Raw genomic sequence first — 14,961 nt, forward strand, 5'->3', positions numbered from 1 at the left:
GCTACCTAAATAGACGGGCCATGCCCCATTTTGAATACGCTAGGTTTTTTTACTTTTGCAAATGGTATGCCATAGGGCAGGGGGGAGGGGGAAATTCTCATTCCTGACATATGGACTTAAAGGCAAAATGGGCCCGGCCCAGCAAACCAATCTGGCATATTTTAATGTGTAAAAACTTAAAAGGGGAAAGCCTTATATTTGACCCTGTAACTTTCAAAACTACTTAAAACCTGTACATGGGAGATACTGTTATACTCACGAGACATTGCTGAGCACAAATATGGGTGTTTTAGAGCAGTAAAATGCATAATGGCAATTATATAATTGGTGAAAGGTGAGTTTTTGTGTGAAAACTGCAAAATATGAATACTTGCTTTGGCAGGGGTTTGTCACAAAGTGACTATTAAAAAAGACTGGACATTCCCCATTTTGAATACCCTGGGTTGTCTACTTTTGCAAATGGTGTGCCATGATGGGGGGTAATTTTCATTCCAATTTGGCAAATTTTCAGGTGTACAAACTGAAATGGGCAAGCTCTTTATTTGACCCTGTAACTTTCCAAAACACCATGAAACCTGTACATGGGGGGGCATTATTTACTCTTGGGTCTTCACAGCATACCAATGCGTGTGTTTTATTACACTAAAAGCAGTACTATGACATTCACAGTTAAAATGCCATGTAGAACATGGAAAATAAAATGTCTTAATTTCTCACCCTTTGTGTTAGATGATATTCATATTAAATTGTGTTCTATATATAAATATTTGATGTGAAATGAAAGTCCTATTTCTCCTGGACAACATTATATATAACATGTGTGGTTGCACGTAATATGAAATTAGTATATTATGGTTGAACAAACAAAAAAGCTCAAATGCTAGATTATGTTTTTATTTTGGTCAGAACTTGTACAGTTGCCTTCATCCTTAAGGATTAATGAGTTTAATACTTTTAGTTATCATTATCATGTTACAGGAATCTGGCAATAAAATACAATGAATCACTAAAATATTATAATAGCAACCCACTTTATGAATTACAAAAATAAAATGTCTTAATTAGATCTAGGTGTATGAAATTTTACGTCTTCGTTGTTTTTAAAAGTGGACAACAAACCATAGGTGGATCCTCCGCACTATGTGCTGATGCCTTTGAAAAATATAAATGTCAAACTCTAGGTTGCTTTAGGATTTTCATAGTTATGAGATCACAGATTACAGAGTTCATTATCACCTAGTTTAATTTGATTCCGTTTTGTTTACCGCACATTAGTCTGTGACCGTTTGTCCAGATTTCCCACCTTTAACACAATAGAAAAAAGTTAAATAGAAAGGAGTGAAAGAGCTGCAAGCCTCTCTCAGTGTTAATTGGGATTCCCATGGACCTATTGTGTGTTATTATTATTATTATTATTATTATTATTATTATTATTATTATTATTGCCATTTATATAGCGCCAACAGATTCCGTAGCGCTTTACAATATTTTGAGAGGGGGGATGTAACAATAAATAAGACAATTACAAGAAAACTTACAGGAACAATATGGACCCTGCTCAAATGAGCTTACAGTCTATAGGAGGTGGGGTATTAGAAACATTAGGATAGGAAATATCTGGTAGGAGTGAAGCAGAGCTGGAGAAGAGAGCAAAGCACTATCCCATAGGAGAGAGCAAGAGACAGGTATGTAAGGGAGAGATTACTCTGGGAGGCCATACGCTTTCCTGAAGAGATGGGTTTTAAGGCCCTTCTTAAATGATTGAAGACTAGGGGAGAGTCTGATGGCAGTAGGCAAGTTATTCCAAAGGAAAGGAGCCGCCCGTGAGAGGTCCTGCAAGCGCGAGTTGGCCGTACGGGTGCGAGCAGCGGTCAGGAGGTGGTCGCGGGCAGAGCGGAGGGTACGAGGAGGGGCATACCTCTGGATCAGTGAAGAGATATAAGAGGGGCTGGAATTGTTCAGTGCTTTAAATGTATGGGTTAGCACTTTGAATTGACTCCTATAGGATACAGGGAGCCAATGTAAGGACTGGCAGAGGGGCGAGGTGTGAGAGGACCGACTGGATAGGAAAATCAGTCTAGCTGCAGCATTCATTACAGACTGTAGCGGGGCAGTACGGCTTTTGGGGAGACCAATCAGGAGAGGGTTACAGTAATCCATGCGGGAAATTACTAGAGCATGGACAAGCTCCTTGGTAGCATCTTGCGTAAGAAAGGGGCGGATGCGGGCTATGTTTTTGAGTTGGAACCTACAGGACTTGGCAACAAACTGGATGTGTTCATAACTATGTATTTTCTAATCATTACGAAAAAAGTGAAAGGAACACAGCTATTATTCTTTCATTGACTTAACCTAGCATTTACACTGAAAACCTATTCCAAAAGAAGTGACACATTACGGTTAGAAGTCACCCCATGACACCTTCTACTAAATTGAAGGATTGGGGCTGATTTCTAAATCAAACCAATTGAGTGATTTTCTATTGTTTCTATTTAGAAAATACATATTTTTTGTGTACTGGATATATATCTTTTCATATAAATTTATAAAAAATGTAATGCACTGAAAAAGATCAAATTGCTCACCTATGTTATAGATAAATCGAGCATCATTCATCATAAATGGCCTAGCTGATTTTCTGCATAAACAAAGCTTTTAAGAAGATACGAATGAATGTGTAGCACATGCTTTGTGAAAATGCTTTATTCTAAATGATTTTAACTACAGCCTAAATTGCAATATATATATATATATTTTTAGACATATTTGATATTTACAACTATTTAACTTTCATAATGTTACTTATATAAAGCACACACATATGAATTCATGTTGTTTTCATCATCTCCCTATTTATTAATGATGCTTTACATACTCTGTGTTAATAAAAAATGGAATTAAATGTAGCTGCAGGCATATTGAAAAGAAAGAAATATATATTTTAAAAAAAAGCAATGTTTTGCAATACTACATTATCTCGATCACCAAATGTGTATGTACATTGTTGTGGTAATCTAGCAACAAATATACAACTATAACATTTGCAAAATTCATCTCCTCTAAAACATGCAACGCACTATCTCCTAATCAGACAGTTATTGTCTGCTGCACGCTTTTTATAGTTAATTTAAGATGAACTTTCAATATACCATAATACAAGGGGCACAATGACCTTGGCTTTTCAATTTAATAGTAAAATGATGATGTCCCTATGCAACATAATGTCTGTTTCTCTTGTATTTGTTTGATGGTTCAAATAGCATCAACAGCCTCACAAAGCAAATAGCACTTTTGAAGTTTCCTTGATATAGAGTTATCCTTTAAAGAAAGCATACTATGTCTTCTCAAATGTAAAGATTTATCGTGTTTCTTACTGTACTTTTGTTTCAATTATGCAAATAAATAAAATATCTTTCTTCCCAGACAGAGAATGTCATGTTTGAAGAAATGAAAAAATATATTAAAGAACAAGTTTTAAGAATTTTTGAAGGTAAAAATAACTATATGTGAGATATGAATAGCCGATGTAAGCTACCTATTACATCCCTTATTCATGTTATTCTGATCCCTTGATATTCGCTGTTCCATCTGTCAAAGTTACTGTAACTTATTACTTAATCATACGCTTTTGTTTTTCCAATGGCTATTTGCAAAACTGAGATTCATTGAAGATTCATAGTTGCCTATGAGCTATTTATATACGGCGCAGTGTAATTATTTGTTTGAAATTGCAGTTGCATCTTTTTTTTTCAGTACTATTTCATATTTTAATTCTGGAAAAAGTAGATAAAAATCAAATTCAGGAAAAAAGAAAACTGGTAAATATTTCCTATATCTGAGGAATTTTTTTTTTTTTTTTTTTTTATTTCCAAATGATATGTACAGAAATATATTTAGTTTTTTTTTTTTTATTTAAAAAGAGTAGTTTTTGTAATTTGTTTCATAGTCACCTCAAATTTAATTAACAAAGATGCTGTCATAGAACTTGCCAACATTGAAACATAGTCATGGATCTTTGATGAGCCCTCTAGGGCAAAACACATGGCTAAGTAGTAGTTCATTTAAAATGTAACCTGTGCACAGGCATTAAAATCTTTGTGAAATGAGCCTACGGAAATTAGATTTAGATATCTGAAGAAGTGACATCTATTTCTGGTATTACTATAATGACATTGGTGACTTCCATGAATGAAATCAAAATTTAAATAAATAAAAACATGAAGTAAACCCAACTAATCTCCCTGTCCTATACTCCCATTTACATGCTATTCTGGGCCAACTGGGATTTTCTAAACCTGTAAAAACCTGTTAGAAAGCCGATATAAATAATATTTATCTGATCATTTTCCCAAAGTGTTTCTGTAACATCTAAGCTTGGATTCGGTCCTTTCATGGCCCAAGAGGCCTCTTTTCTCCACTAGAAAGTTGCATTCTGTATTCCGCTGCATAATTTACCTTTCATACCAAACAGTGCTGGTCCTCCTATTCAATGAATAAGCATACCTGGTCAAAGAATGGTGCTACAAAGAATTTTGTTAAAACTTCCATTGCAGCTAATTTGTGTAGCTTCTGAAACTCGGTGCTTAGTACAACTAATTGACAACTCTTGTAGCACATTAAAGAAATAACTCAATAATGCTGAGCCAAGTGCTAAACAGTTATCTCTAAAAGCATTTTAATAGCAGGTAATTATTGCTTCAGGCAATTATTTAATGGATGTTTTTCAAAACTGGTTTTGAGTAAATTAACAAAAATCAATTGCTCTTGCACCTGACTGTAGGTAGCCAATAAATTAAACTTGGAAACGAAAGCCTTGTAATTTCAATTTGTCATATCTGTCCAACAGACATGTCCCAAATGTATTTATGCCCACGAAAACAGATAACTTTATAGGGTGTCACTATTGAAAAATATCAATCAATTATCTTATTGACTGGGTGGGTAGGATTGGCTCTTAACTGGGCAGTTAATGACTATTCTATTTACTGTTTTAAAGAAATACCAAGCAGAAAAATTCAAAATGGCAACTGCTTTGTTACATAATGTGTTTTATTAGCATCCCATCATAAAATGTTTCCCATCATTTTTCATGTTTAAATTTGTATTGATTTTCAAAGTGTACATTACAAAAAAGGTGAGGGGGAACCCCACAACACAAAGCTATAGCAGTACAACAGAATGTACAGACCAAGCTAGTTATTGCTGTACTTTGTGGGTTTACAAACCGCATTATGTGAAAGAATGCCATACTCAATGAGTATGATGAACATGGTTTACTGGTAATAATGGTACCCTTATTATCAAAATGGTATACATTTATTAGTAGTAGATCAAATGTAGGATGAACAATTAAGAAGGTTGGTTACGGACGAAGCAAGACTCATGAATATTTTGTTCTTTACTTTTTATAGTGTATTATAGCAACTTGTGAACAGACATTATGAACAAAAGCACCGCAATGCCTTAATTAAGCTGAAATATACAAAAAATAACAGGGGATTCTAAATACAGAGTTCCATTATCTTTGAATGGATGGATGAATAGATGGATAGAAGGATAGATTAGTTTTTTTTTTATTTTCCCCTACACTTGGTTGCTAGTGATTCGCTGGGAAGTGGGTTAACATAAAGTAGAATGATGATTTTAAATCATCTTCTTTCAATTGACACCTCTGTTAAAAGTCAGATTTTTTTTTCTTCCAAACTATTTTTTTCTTATATGTCAAAGAAGCATCCATACCTCACTGATCAGGTTACGCTGAATTAGAAATCCACCATGTTTCTTTTTGTATTGCTGATAGACAAAATTCTAATTAACTTGTTATGAAAACAATTACATAAATCTAATTAACGTTTCCCTGTCTTTCTTATATATGTGCATAACCATATCAATATCTAAAACGTACCATTTGTACTTCATTCCTCTAGAAAGAATGGCTGAAATACTATCTCAAGTGAAAACACCAGCTGCCTTACTATCTGCTGAAGGACATGGTAAACCAGGTCCACCTGGAAAAGATGGCTTGCCAGGAGCTCATGGAGATCCAGGTCCTCCAGGTCCCCAAGGTAAAAGGCAAAATAAAATCTAAAGTTATAATGTACAGTGTGTGTGTACAAACTAATGAAACTCGAATGTAATAGATGAATAATGCCAAATAGTTCTGAAGTGAAGAATCGCCTCTTTCCTTTTTAAAAAATGAAAAGAAATAAGCATTTAAAAATGTAACCCCTTAATGATATATTATGTTTCATATCATCTTCAGGGGATTGGAAATAAAACATATATGTCTAAATGAAATGTCCTAGTTAGCATCACATGGCATGCTTCCTCCAAATAAAATAGGATACTCTAAGTCAGCAGAGAATCTCCTGAATGGACATCAAAATGATAACAAGGGGCACCATTGGTCCTTGAGAAGTATTAAATCCCTCCTTAGTTGTTTTACATGGTTAATATATATAGATAAACAAACAAGAGCAAGACTAGATTATGGTTTTCACACACATATACACACCCATATATATATATAAATATATACATAACAAGATAGATAGATAGATAGATAGATAGATAGATAGACATGTTAAGTGTCAAAACATTAACCATTTGCTTGGATGGCTGAATAATCCACCATTGCACCACAGAAGCCCAGTGCTGAAGTCTTATTTCTTTATTTATACATATTTATATACATGTGTGTGGATAGATAGATAGATAGATAGATAGATAGATAGGTAGGTAGATAGATAGATATACAAGAGATGTATTACGTGGTTGATGGAAAGACATTATTTTGTTTAGAATAACATTGTGTATACATAATAATAATGGTCCTATGTGAAATTTTGAAAAAACAAATTAATATGTTATCTCATTGATCTTTATACATTTGATAGCCTTGTTTCACTGGAATGTGAGGTATCCATACTTGTATTTTATTGCCATTGTTTCATTGACCACAGTATCCAAATTTTAATAATTGAATTAATGTTTGTTTTGCGCACAAAATGTGTATGCTTGTACACAGACATCCTGGTGGTATACTTAACTCTATAAAAAGCAGAATTTCCAGACAAATGTAAAGTTCAGCTCAAGGTAGTGGCCATTAAAAATAAACACATAATAATAATAGTAATTATTATTATTATTATTATTATTTATTTTCTATCCCGCAGCCACACATGATTGTGCAATAATGCAACCTAAATATATTTCGCTCATAACATAAGAAAAATGAAATATCAGTCTTTTAGTAGTTTCTTTATAGGTGGTTCCTGTTTATTATTATTTTTTGTTAGTTTGGTCTACTCTGGGATCAGAATAAGTCAAACTGGAATGAAGAAAAGAAAAAAAACAGAACATAAACTGTGAAGAGGATGTATGAAGTTAAACAGTGGGAAGGAAAAAAATAAATACATTCATCCAATAGACTCAATCCAGACATGTTACGTGGACTATATTCATCTCTAGAAATCAAATGTGGAACTAAATTGTATACATTTCTAAATATGCCTTCAAATACTGTGAAATCATGTTAAACATTTCCCATATTTCATTCTGTTGCATTATTTAGCTAAGCAAATATTCAGAGAATTAAACATAGAGCATATTTTAGAGAAATCCAGCCTCTTAACTGGAAAAGGTACATTGTATTTTCAGAATGTATTAAATGCAACGCAACAGAATCAAATCATGGGTTACATGGAGGAATTTGCAGAACAATACCAAATATCTGTCTGTCCCTCTGTATATCTCGATATAATATGTTTCACCTTTCCATGTGGGGACTGTTGCTCAGCTGGTTTTACAACTTGCAGTCCTTTCTCAATACGAGTTAACAAGATCCAACTGAAGGGAAAATATATTCCCACGCTATATTTGTCCTTCCGTGCAATTAAAATTATTATCACTAATGGGTCCTGAGTTATAGCAATGAAGTCACTTATTAGAACCAACTGAGTATATTACAGTTAAACTGTATTTTGCTATATTATGACTGAAGTTAACAGTAGTGTTTGTATGCAGTGATTGTTTGTTTGTGAGGTAATGATTGTTTTGCTTTGGGAACACGGCTGTCACTAAAAACTATCACTAAAATGTTATATGCTGTGTTATCATCAAACACTGCTCCGTGTGTCGTTAAAATAAGGAAATATATTTATTTATTATAATGAAGTGCTCATCTGATTGTCAGGTTATTGTAGATGGGCATAACACCTGCTGTATCACCAAAGCTAATTTTCTGTACAGCTCACTCGCATCTCCAAGATGCACCAACAAGGGATTTCGATTAGTGTGTTGGTTAAGGGAAGATATTTTTTGTTATTGTAAACATAAAAAAAAAAAATAATTTTATACACATGAAATCATTGTGTATACTCACTGATTTTACAACTCAATGCAACTGTCTATGAATAAATTGCAAAATGATTTAAAAGTTTACTCCAAGCACACAGTGCCTAGAATTTTCTGCGCAGTGCTCACACTGCACATACCGAGTTTAACCCCTTCGATGCTAGATCGGTAACATCACCTCCGCCAGAGTCATGGGGAGTTTTTAGCAAACCTGAAACCAGAGCGTCAGGGTGGCTTATGTCAGTTCTGTGAAAATATCAATGCACAGACATTCATTCATTAACTAAGAGCGGTCAGCTGGCACTCTCTGTTATGAATAAGCAGCAGGATTGACATCCGGCCTCTACAGCTCTGCAAAACCCGATTGTCAGAACCTGACTACAGAGGAGACAGAGGAGCAACCAAAACTGAGTAAGAGGACAAACCACTGTAAATCGGTTTGCCTCATTACTGGTGAATGGCACCAGAGTACTCCTGCCATCTTATCCACTAAGGGGGCTATAGTTTTTCGATGGAGGGAGTAACCCTTGAATAATGCATGTAACAGGTACCAGACGGGGAATTTTAATGCCTGTTGATACTTAGCAGTTATGATTCTCTTGAATTAGGATCCATCTCAGTTCTGGAAATCGGCGGTTCTTCCGAATGCTGTAACTCTAAAATGCCATATGGATGAATCACGCAATGAACGAACAGTTTTGTTTGTTTCGTGATTTAGAGTTCTGCTCGTGGTGGCAAAAAGATGATGGGTAAAAAGATGATTGATGGTTACGGGACAGCAAGTGTTGATTTTATTCACAGATCAAGTGAGAAGTGACCTATAAAGTGAAAAAAGGAGGAGTAGAAAAGAAATCTGTATTTACATCTAATACATCTAATAATATAATATATTAAGAAATAAATCTGAAATTTATTGCGGCCCCTCCTTTTTCCCCCCAATCAGTTACTTCTTCTCACTTGATTTGTGAAGCAAATTGAAGGAAAATTCACCTTTTTTTACCGAAACTCCACATGGACTAATCCCAAATAGACCGTCACAATCATTACAGCTTTTAGGGATAATGTTTGAAAGTAGAGTGATAATTTCCCTGTACCATATTCTTGGGAATTCTATTATTTAACATAGTTGGCTGCAGGTTTTCAGTCACTACTTAAAATGGGCCTCCCACCTTTATAGCTTTAATACTAATTAACCCCTTAAGGACACGGTTTCAGAAATAAAAGGGTCCTTAAGAGGTTAATTACTTAACAGTAATTGACATTCTGGGTATTTTGTGTATATTGTGGTCTAAGGTCAGACCAGTGTAACACAATATCAAGATAATAAACCACTACTTACGTTTACCTTAGCTCCAGCACAAGTGTTGCCCTGGAAGAGAAACACATTTATCTGCAGGGATTCCACCGAATCCCTTTCAAGTATTGGCACTTTAAACCCCCTACCAGCTTACTGCACTGAAGCTCAGAAGGTAGGTGGAGGTTCAGATAGAACGCTATCGTGTTTGGACCTAATCTATATATGTGTTAATGCATTTTACTGGCGAAAATCAGTCACCCTTGTTTAAAAGGGCGATGCTAGTGAATAAAGCAGGCTTTTCATAAGGCTAAAGACGTGCGAAACCTTTCCTACAATCTCCTTCCTTTGTTGCTGTTAAGGAGTTGTGCTAACATTGATCCATTTAGGCTTTCATACAGTGCAGGATGATAAAGGGAAAGGATGCCATTTTTACTCTGGAACAAGGCAGCAACATTTTTTTTCAAATCTCTGTAAAAAAAAACATTGATGGAGTGCAGAATGATATGTTTTGCCTTAATGTATTTATTTATCAGATATTTTACCAGGACGGATTGAGATTTCTCTCGTTTTCAAGTATGTCCTGGGTCTACAAAACATGTCATCGTTACGAGCGGGTACAATAAAATACCAAAACAATATTAATACACAATATATATATATATATATGCAAAATGTAACATAGAACAGGTAAGAAATATATAATCAACCACGACAGGTGCATTCTGTTTTGAGATATGTAGGGAGGGATCTCTTAAAGGATTTTAGGCTGCGGGAAGATTTGAAAGTGTTTGGGAGGTCGTTCCATAATTGCAGTGCTCTTTAGGAAAATGATGATCGAGATGCTTTTGTTTTGTATTGCGGTACGCTAAATAAAGTGCTGTTACTGGATCAGAGGAGGTAGATACAGCTGGGTAGAGTATTCTTCTCAGGTAGAGTGGGAGCTTCCTAGAAAAGTTCTTAAACACAAGGCTGGAAATATGAAGTGCAATACAAAACAAATTCATTAAGAAGTGTGCAATTTGTTGGCAGTAAAGCAAATAAAGGGAAACTGTAGGGTTAGGAATATATAGTTCTCTAAAATATGCTCTACGTTTAATTCAATATCTGTATTCCTAATGCTACAGTCCCAGTTTAGGGTCCCTAAATTATTATTTACCTTTCTCCATCATTAAAGGACCACTATAGGCACCCAGACCACTTTAGGACTGAAAGCAGTATAGTAACTTCAATAAGATTAAATTGTTATAGTGCCTTTAAGCTATGTCTTATTACAGAATGATCTTAGTGATCTGATGTACTAGTCACTCCAACTCAACTAAATTAATGTGCATGTAAAAAAAGTAATCATTTGTGAAAGCTTTATTAAAAAGTCATATAATTAAACATAAATATATGTATACACTGAATTGATATATATGATTATATGACTATTCGTTTAATATTTTTCCAACTTGTAATTTAACAAAATGACGTTATTTCAATAATAAAATTTAAGTAAAAATGCTACAAGTGCCGCTCATAACAAGTACAAGTGAAATAATTAATAGCAACACCAGACAGATGTAATGCTCAATTACAGAATTGTTACAGCAGAACTCTGACTTTTCTAGACACTACAACATTTAATTAAAATCATCTTGTGTTCATTTTTTTTTTCATGCAAAGCTGTGCTTTCTTTTAAAATGTATATTAATGATTTAGCAATTGACATCACGATCCAGTTCAGTGTAGGCATAGTCAAGGCACACAATGCAAATGAGAAGAGCAGAAACAATGTTTCAGTTTCTTCTCTTCTTTTGTGTTCAGTGGCGGAAAACAGTAACATTTATAACATTTATAACAATGGCTAACAGAGAACCCATGGAGGCACCCAGTTCCAGGTTATATGTGCAGATTTTTACATTCGATTTTATTGCCCAGACTTCATAAAAACATTATTGATAAATATAGGGAATAAATAGGCAGAATATTTAAAATGATCAGAACTAATAATACACCTTTAAATTCGACTGACATATCAGACTCAGTATAGTCTGAATGGGCATTGCACATGAGAAGAAATAGGGCACAACTGCAGTTTTTTTACTCTCAGTGCTACAATTTATTTTCACATTCTGAATTTTCATTCTGTACAGGAAATGCCAGATGTAGGATGGCAAACACAAGTGAACAAATTGTCTGTGATCAAACTAAAACTGAAAAAAAAAATCACTTTCTGATGGTAATGCTTTTAATTGCAGATATCGATTGTGTCATACATATTACTTAAAAATAGTACTATCTGCGGTATGTTCAGTAATATGCTGATCACATCAATGTATTATACAAGTCTCTTGAAAACCTTAGTGATGGGATGACAGTATAAAATGATCAAGAGCAATCCAACCCAATTATACCTAAAACTTAAAGGACCACTATAGGCACCCAGACCACTTCAGCTCAATGAAGTGGTCTGGGTGCCAGGTCCATCTAGGGTTAACCCTGCAGCTGTAAACATAACAGTTTCAGAGACACTGCTATGTTTACATTAGGATTAATACAACTTCTAGTGGCTGTCTCATTGACAGCCACTAGAGGCGCTTCCGCGCTTCTCACTGTGATTTTCACCGTGAGAAGACGCCAGCGTCCATAGGAAAGCATTGCGAAATGCTTTTCTATAGACTGATTCAATGCGCGCGGATGACGTCGGAAGAGGGAGGAGAGTCCCCAGCGCCGAGAGAGCCCGGTGCTGGAGAAAGGTAAGAGTTTAACCCCATCCTCCCCCTAGAGCCTGGCAGGAGGGGGGCACTAAGGGTGGGGGGAACCCAAAGACCCTACAGAGCAAGTTTGTTTTCCTGGCACTATAGTGGTCCTTTAACTTTTAAATTCTACTTAAAACATACATGAAACAAAGAAATACAAACAGATTACAATTATAATCCAAACGTAACCTTCGAGTGAGGTTCACAGTTAAATGTGTATAATAACTATAAATTTAATGAAGGAGATACAATTAATCTTCACCTAAAGCATTGTGCGTACAATAATACGTGAATTTATGTATAACCAGGGAGAAGGGGTAGGTTAATAAACCTCTATGGTAGAAGGTAAAGCAAAATAAGAATAAACTAATAATAATCAGAGATGAAGTAGAAAACAAAAATCTAAGAGATAAAATAAGTACTAATAAATTCAAGGAGATAAGCTACAAAATGTCTGTGCTGTGTCCTCAAGGGCACCAGAGCTAAGGCTCCCCCTGCCCTTTCCCTATGTCTTCTAAACTCTAAGGTTACCTACAGCGAGAAGAAAATTGTATACAGAATAAAAAATAAAATAAGTCTAATACTATTAGAAAAGCAAAAGAGGACCACACACAGAATTAAGACCTGTCCCGACGGGCGTTTTGCTGCAACCAGGCTCTTCAAGGGGCTTGACAGTATCCTGCTCTTGAACCCTGTTATAGGAATTTATAATGTAATGAATGTTCATTTTAACCTTAAACTTGAGGGCACCTCCTTTGGTGACATAAAAATTCCACTGGACACTTTAGTCACCTAAATATCTTTAGATTAATGAAGCAGTTTTGTGTATAGATTATGCCTCTGAAGTATCACTGCTCACTTTGCTGCTATTTAGGAGTTAAATCACTTATTTTTTTTCATGCAGCCTTAGTTGAGTGTGAAGACCTTTACACCTCTACTGGCTGTCGCTATGTATTGTCTCAGTGTTTACATTGCCATACTGTAGAGACATTAAAATGCACTGGCTTTGGTACTTAGAAAGAGCTTTAAAATACAGTACAAAGAAATGCCCAGCCTCTCAGCCTTTTCACCAAATATTTTTTTGTTTTGTTTTGTTTTTTTAATATCTTTACCTGATCCACTTAGTATGATGAACTGGTCAGATTAATTTTGTTTTGTAAAAATTAAAAAAAAAAAAAAAAAAACAGGAAAAAATCTGAACAGAGATATTTATGGACAAATATATTACTGGTACATTTTGATGCAGCCTTGCTCTCATAGTAAAACATTGATGCTGTTTATGATCATTATTAATATTTTGGTTTGCATGTTTTAATTATTTTGCTGGTTGTATGTTTAACCCGTTGTATAATGACTTCTGGAATTTGTGTTTGATAAACTATTCTGAAAATTAAGCAAGAAAAGGACAAATGGAGTGTGTCACACAGTGTATAGGGAAGTGGAAGTTTTAAACTAAGTACATATAAAACTTAACTTTTATTAGATATATATTTAAAAGTGATAATGGTGAATGAACCCTCCAATCAGAGGGAGGATCTTATATCTATATTTGATTGTAGGGTTTATTAACCATTATCACTTTTATATGTACATCTAATAAAAGTTACGTTTTATATGTACATAGTTTAAAACTTCCTCTTTGGTATACACTGTGTGACACACTCCATTTTAGCCGTTTCTTGCTTACTCCAATCATTTAGGGTTTCCCCCTTTCAGGAGTGTGTGTTCAGTACCCAGCACATTCCTTGTTTTTCTTTGTCCTCTTCTGAAAATTTGCATAAATGTCCCAGACAGGTACTGGTACAAAGTAGAGAACTGTCACTTAATTAATTTAGCAACAAGTATGACTGCATTGAAGGAGATTTTGGTGCTCTGTTTAATACCTCAAATATTTATGTAACTACAAGTCTGTATTTTCAAAGGTACCAACTAAATTTGCTAGGGGACCCTCTGCATGTGAATACTGAATACCTCTTGTAATTTCTAGTATTTTATGGGATTGTCCCTAAATATCTACTGTTACTTTTCACTGAAAAGAGCGATAATTAAAATCAGGTTTTACTAAAGGTATATAAAAACGCTGAGCAAATGTGAATAATCATTCTCAACTGCTGAATGTCATGTTTCTAATCTTGTAAAAAATAATTTAAAATAAAGTAACATTGTAGAAAAAAAACACTCTGTCTGGCAGTATATTTACTAAATTGTCTGTTCACTAAAACAGCTTATTACACACATTCACTCTTTCTAACTGTGGCTTTGATTTAACCTTGTTGGATAGGCTTTCCAAATTATTTAATATTTTTGATAAAAAAAATGTAAATTATTTTTTTAAATATTAAAATAGCAAAAATATATCATATATGTATATATATATAAATATCAAATTATTTTTTTCACTTGAAAAGGTTATACAACAAAGTTAAATAGAGGCACATATTGCTCTGGTAATACAAAATAGAGAACATCTTGGCACATGCCATACAAGTGTGTATTGCTTCAGTGCTTTTTGCAACTCGCTGTAGTAATAAGTTATAACAGAAGGGAGACTGGGACAGCACATGGAAC

General features: G+C 34.5%; 1 protein-coding gene across 1 annotated transcript in view; it reads left to right on the forward strand.

Moving 5' to 3' along the window:
• The window catches only part of LOC134586240 (collagen alpha-1(XIX) chain-like), a 209,227-nt gene that overhangs the window by 166,817 nt on the left and 27,449 nt on the right, over positions 1–14,961 (forward strand). Inside the window, exons 28-29 of the mRNA XM_063441733.1 lie at positions 3,424–3,490; positions 5,928–6,065. Of these exons, the coding sequence (XP_063297803.1) occupies positions 3,424–3,490; positions 5,928–6,065 (205 nt within the window). The remainder of the gene's footprint in view (positions 1–3,423; positions 3,491–5,927; positions 6,066–14,961) is intronic.

Source organism: Pelobates fuscus, chromosome 2, assembly GCF_036172605.1.
Source record: "Pelobates fuscus isolate aPelFus1 chromosome 2, aPelFus1.pri, whole genome shotgun sequence".
NCBI lineage: Eukaryota > Metazoa > Chordata > Amphibia > Anura > Pelobatidae > Pelobates > Pelobates fuscus.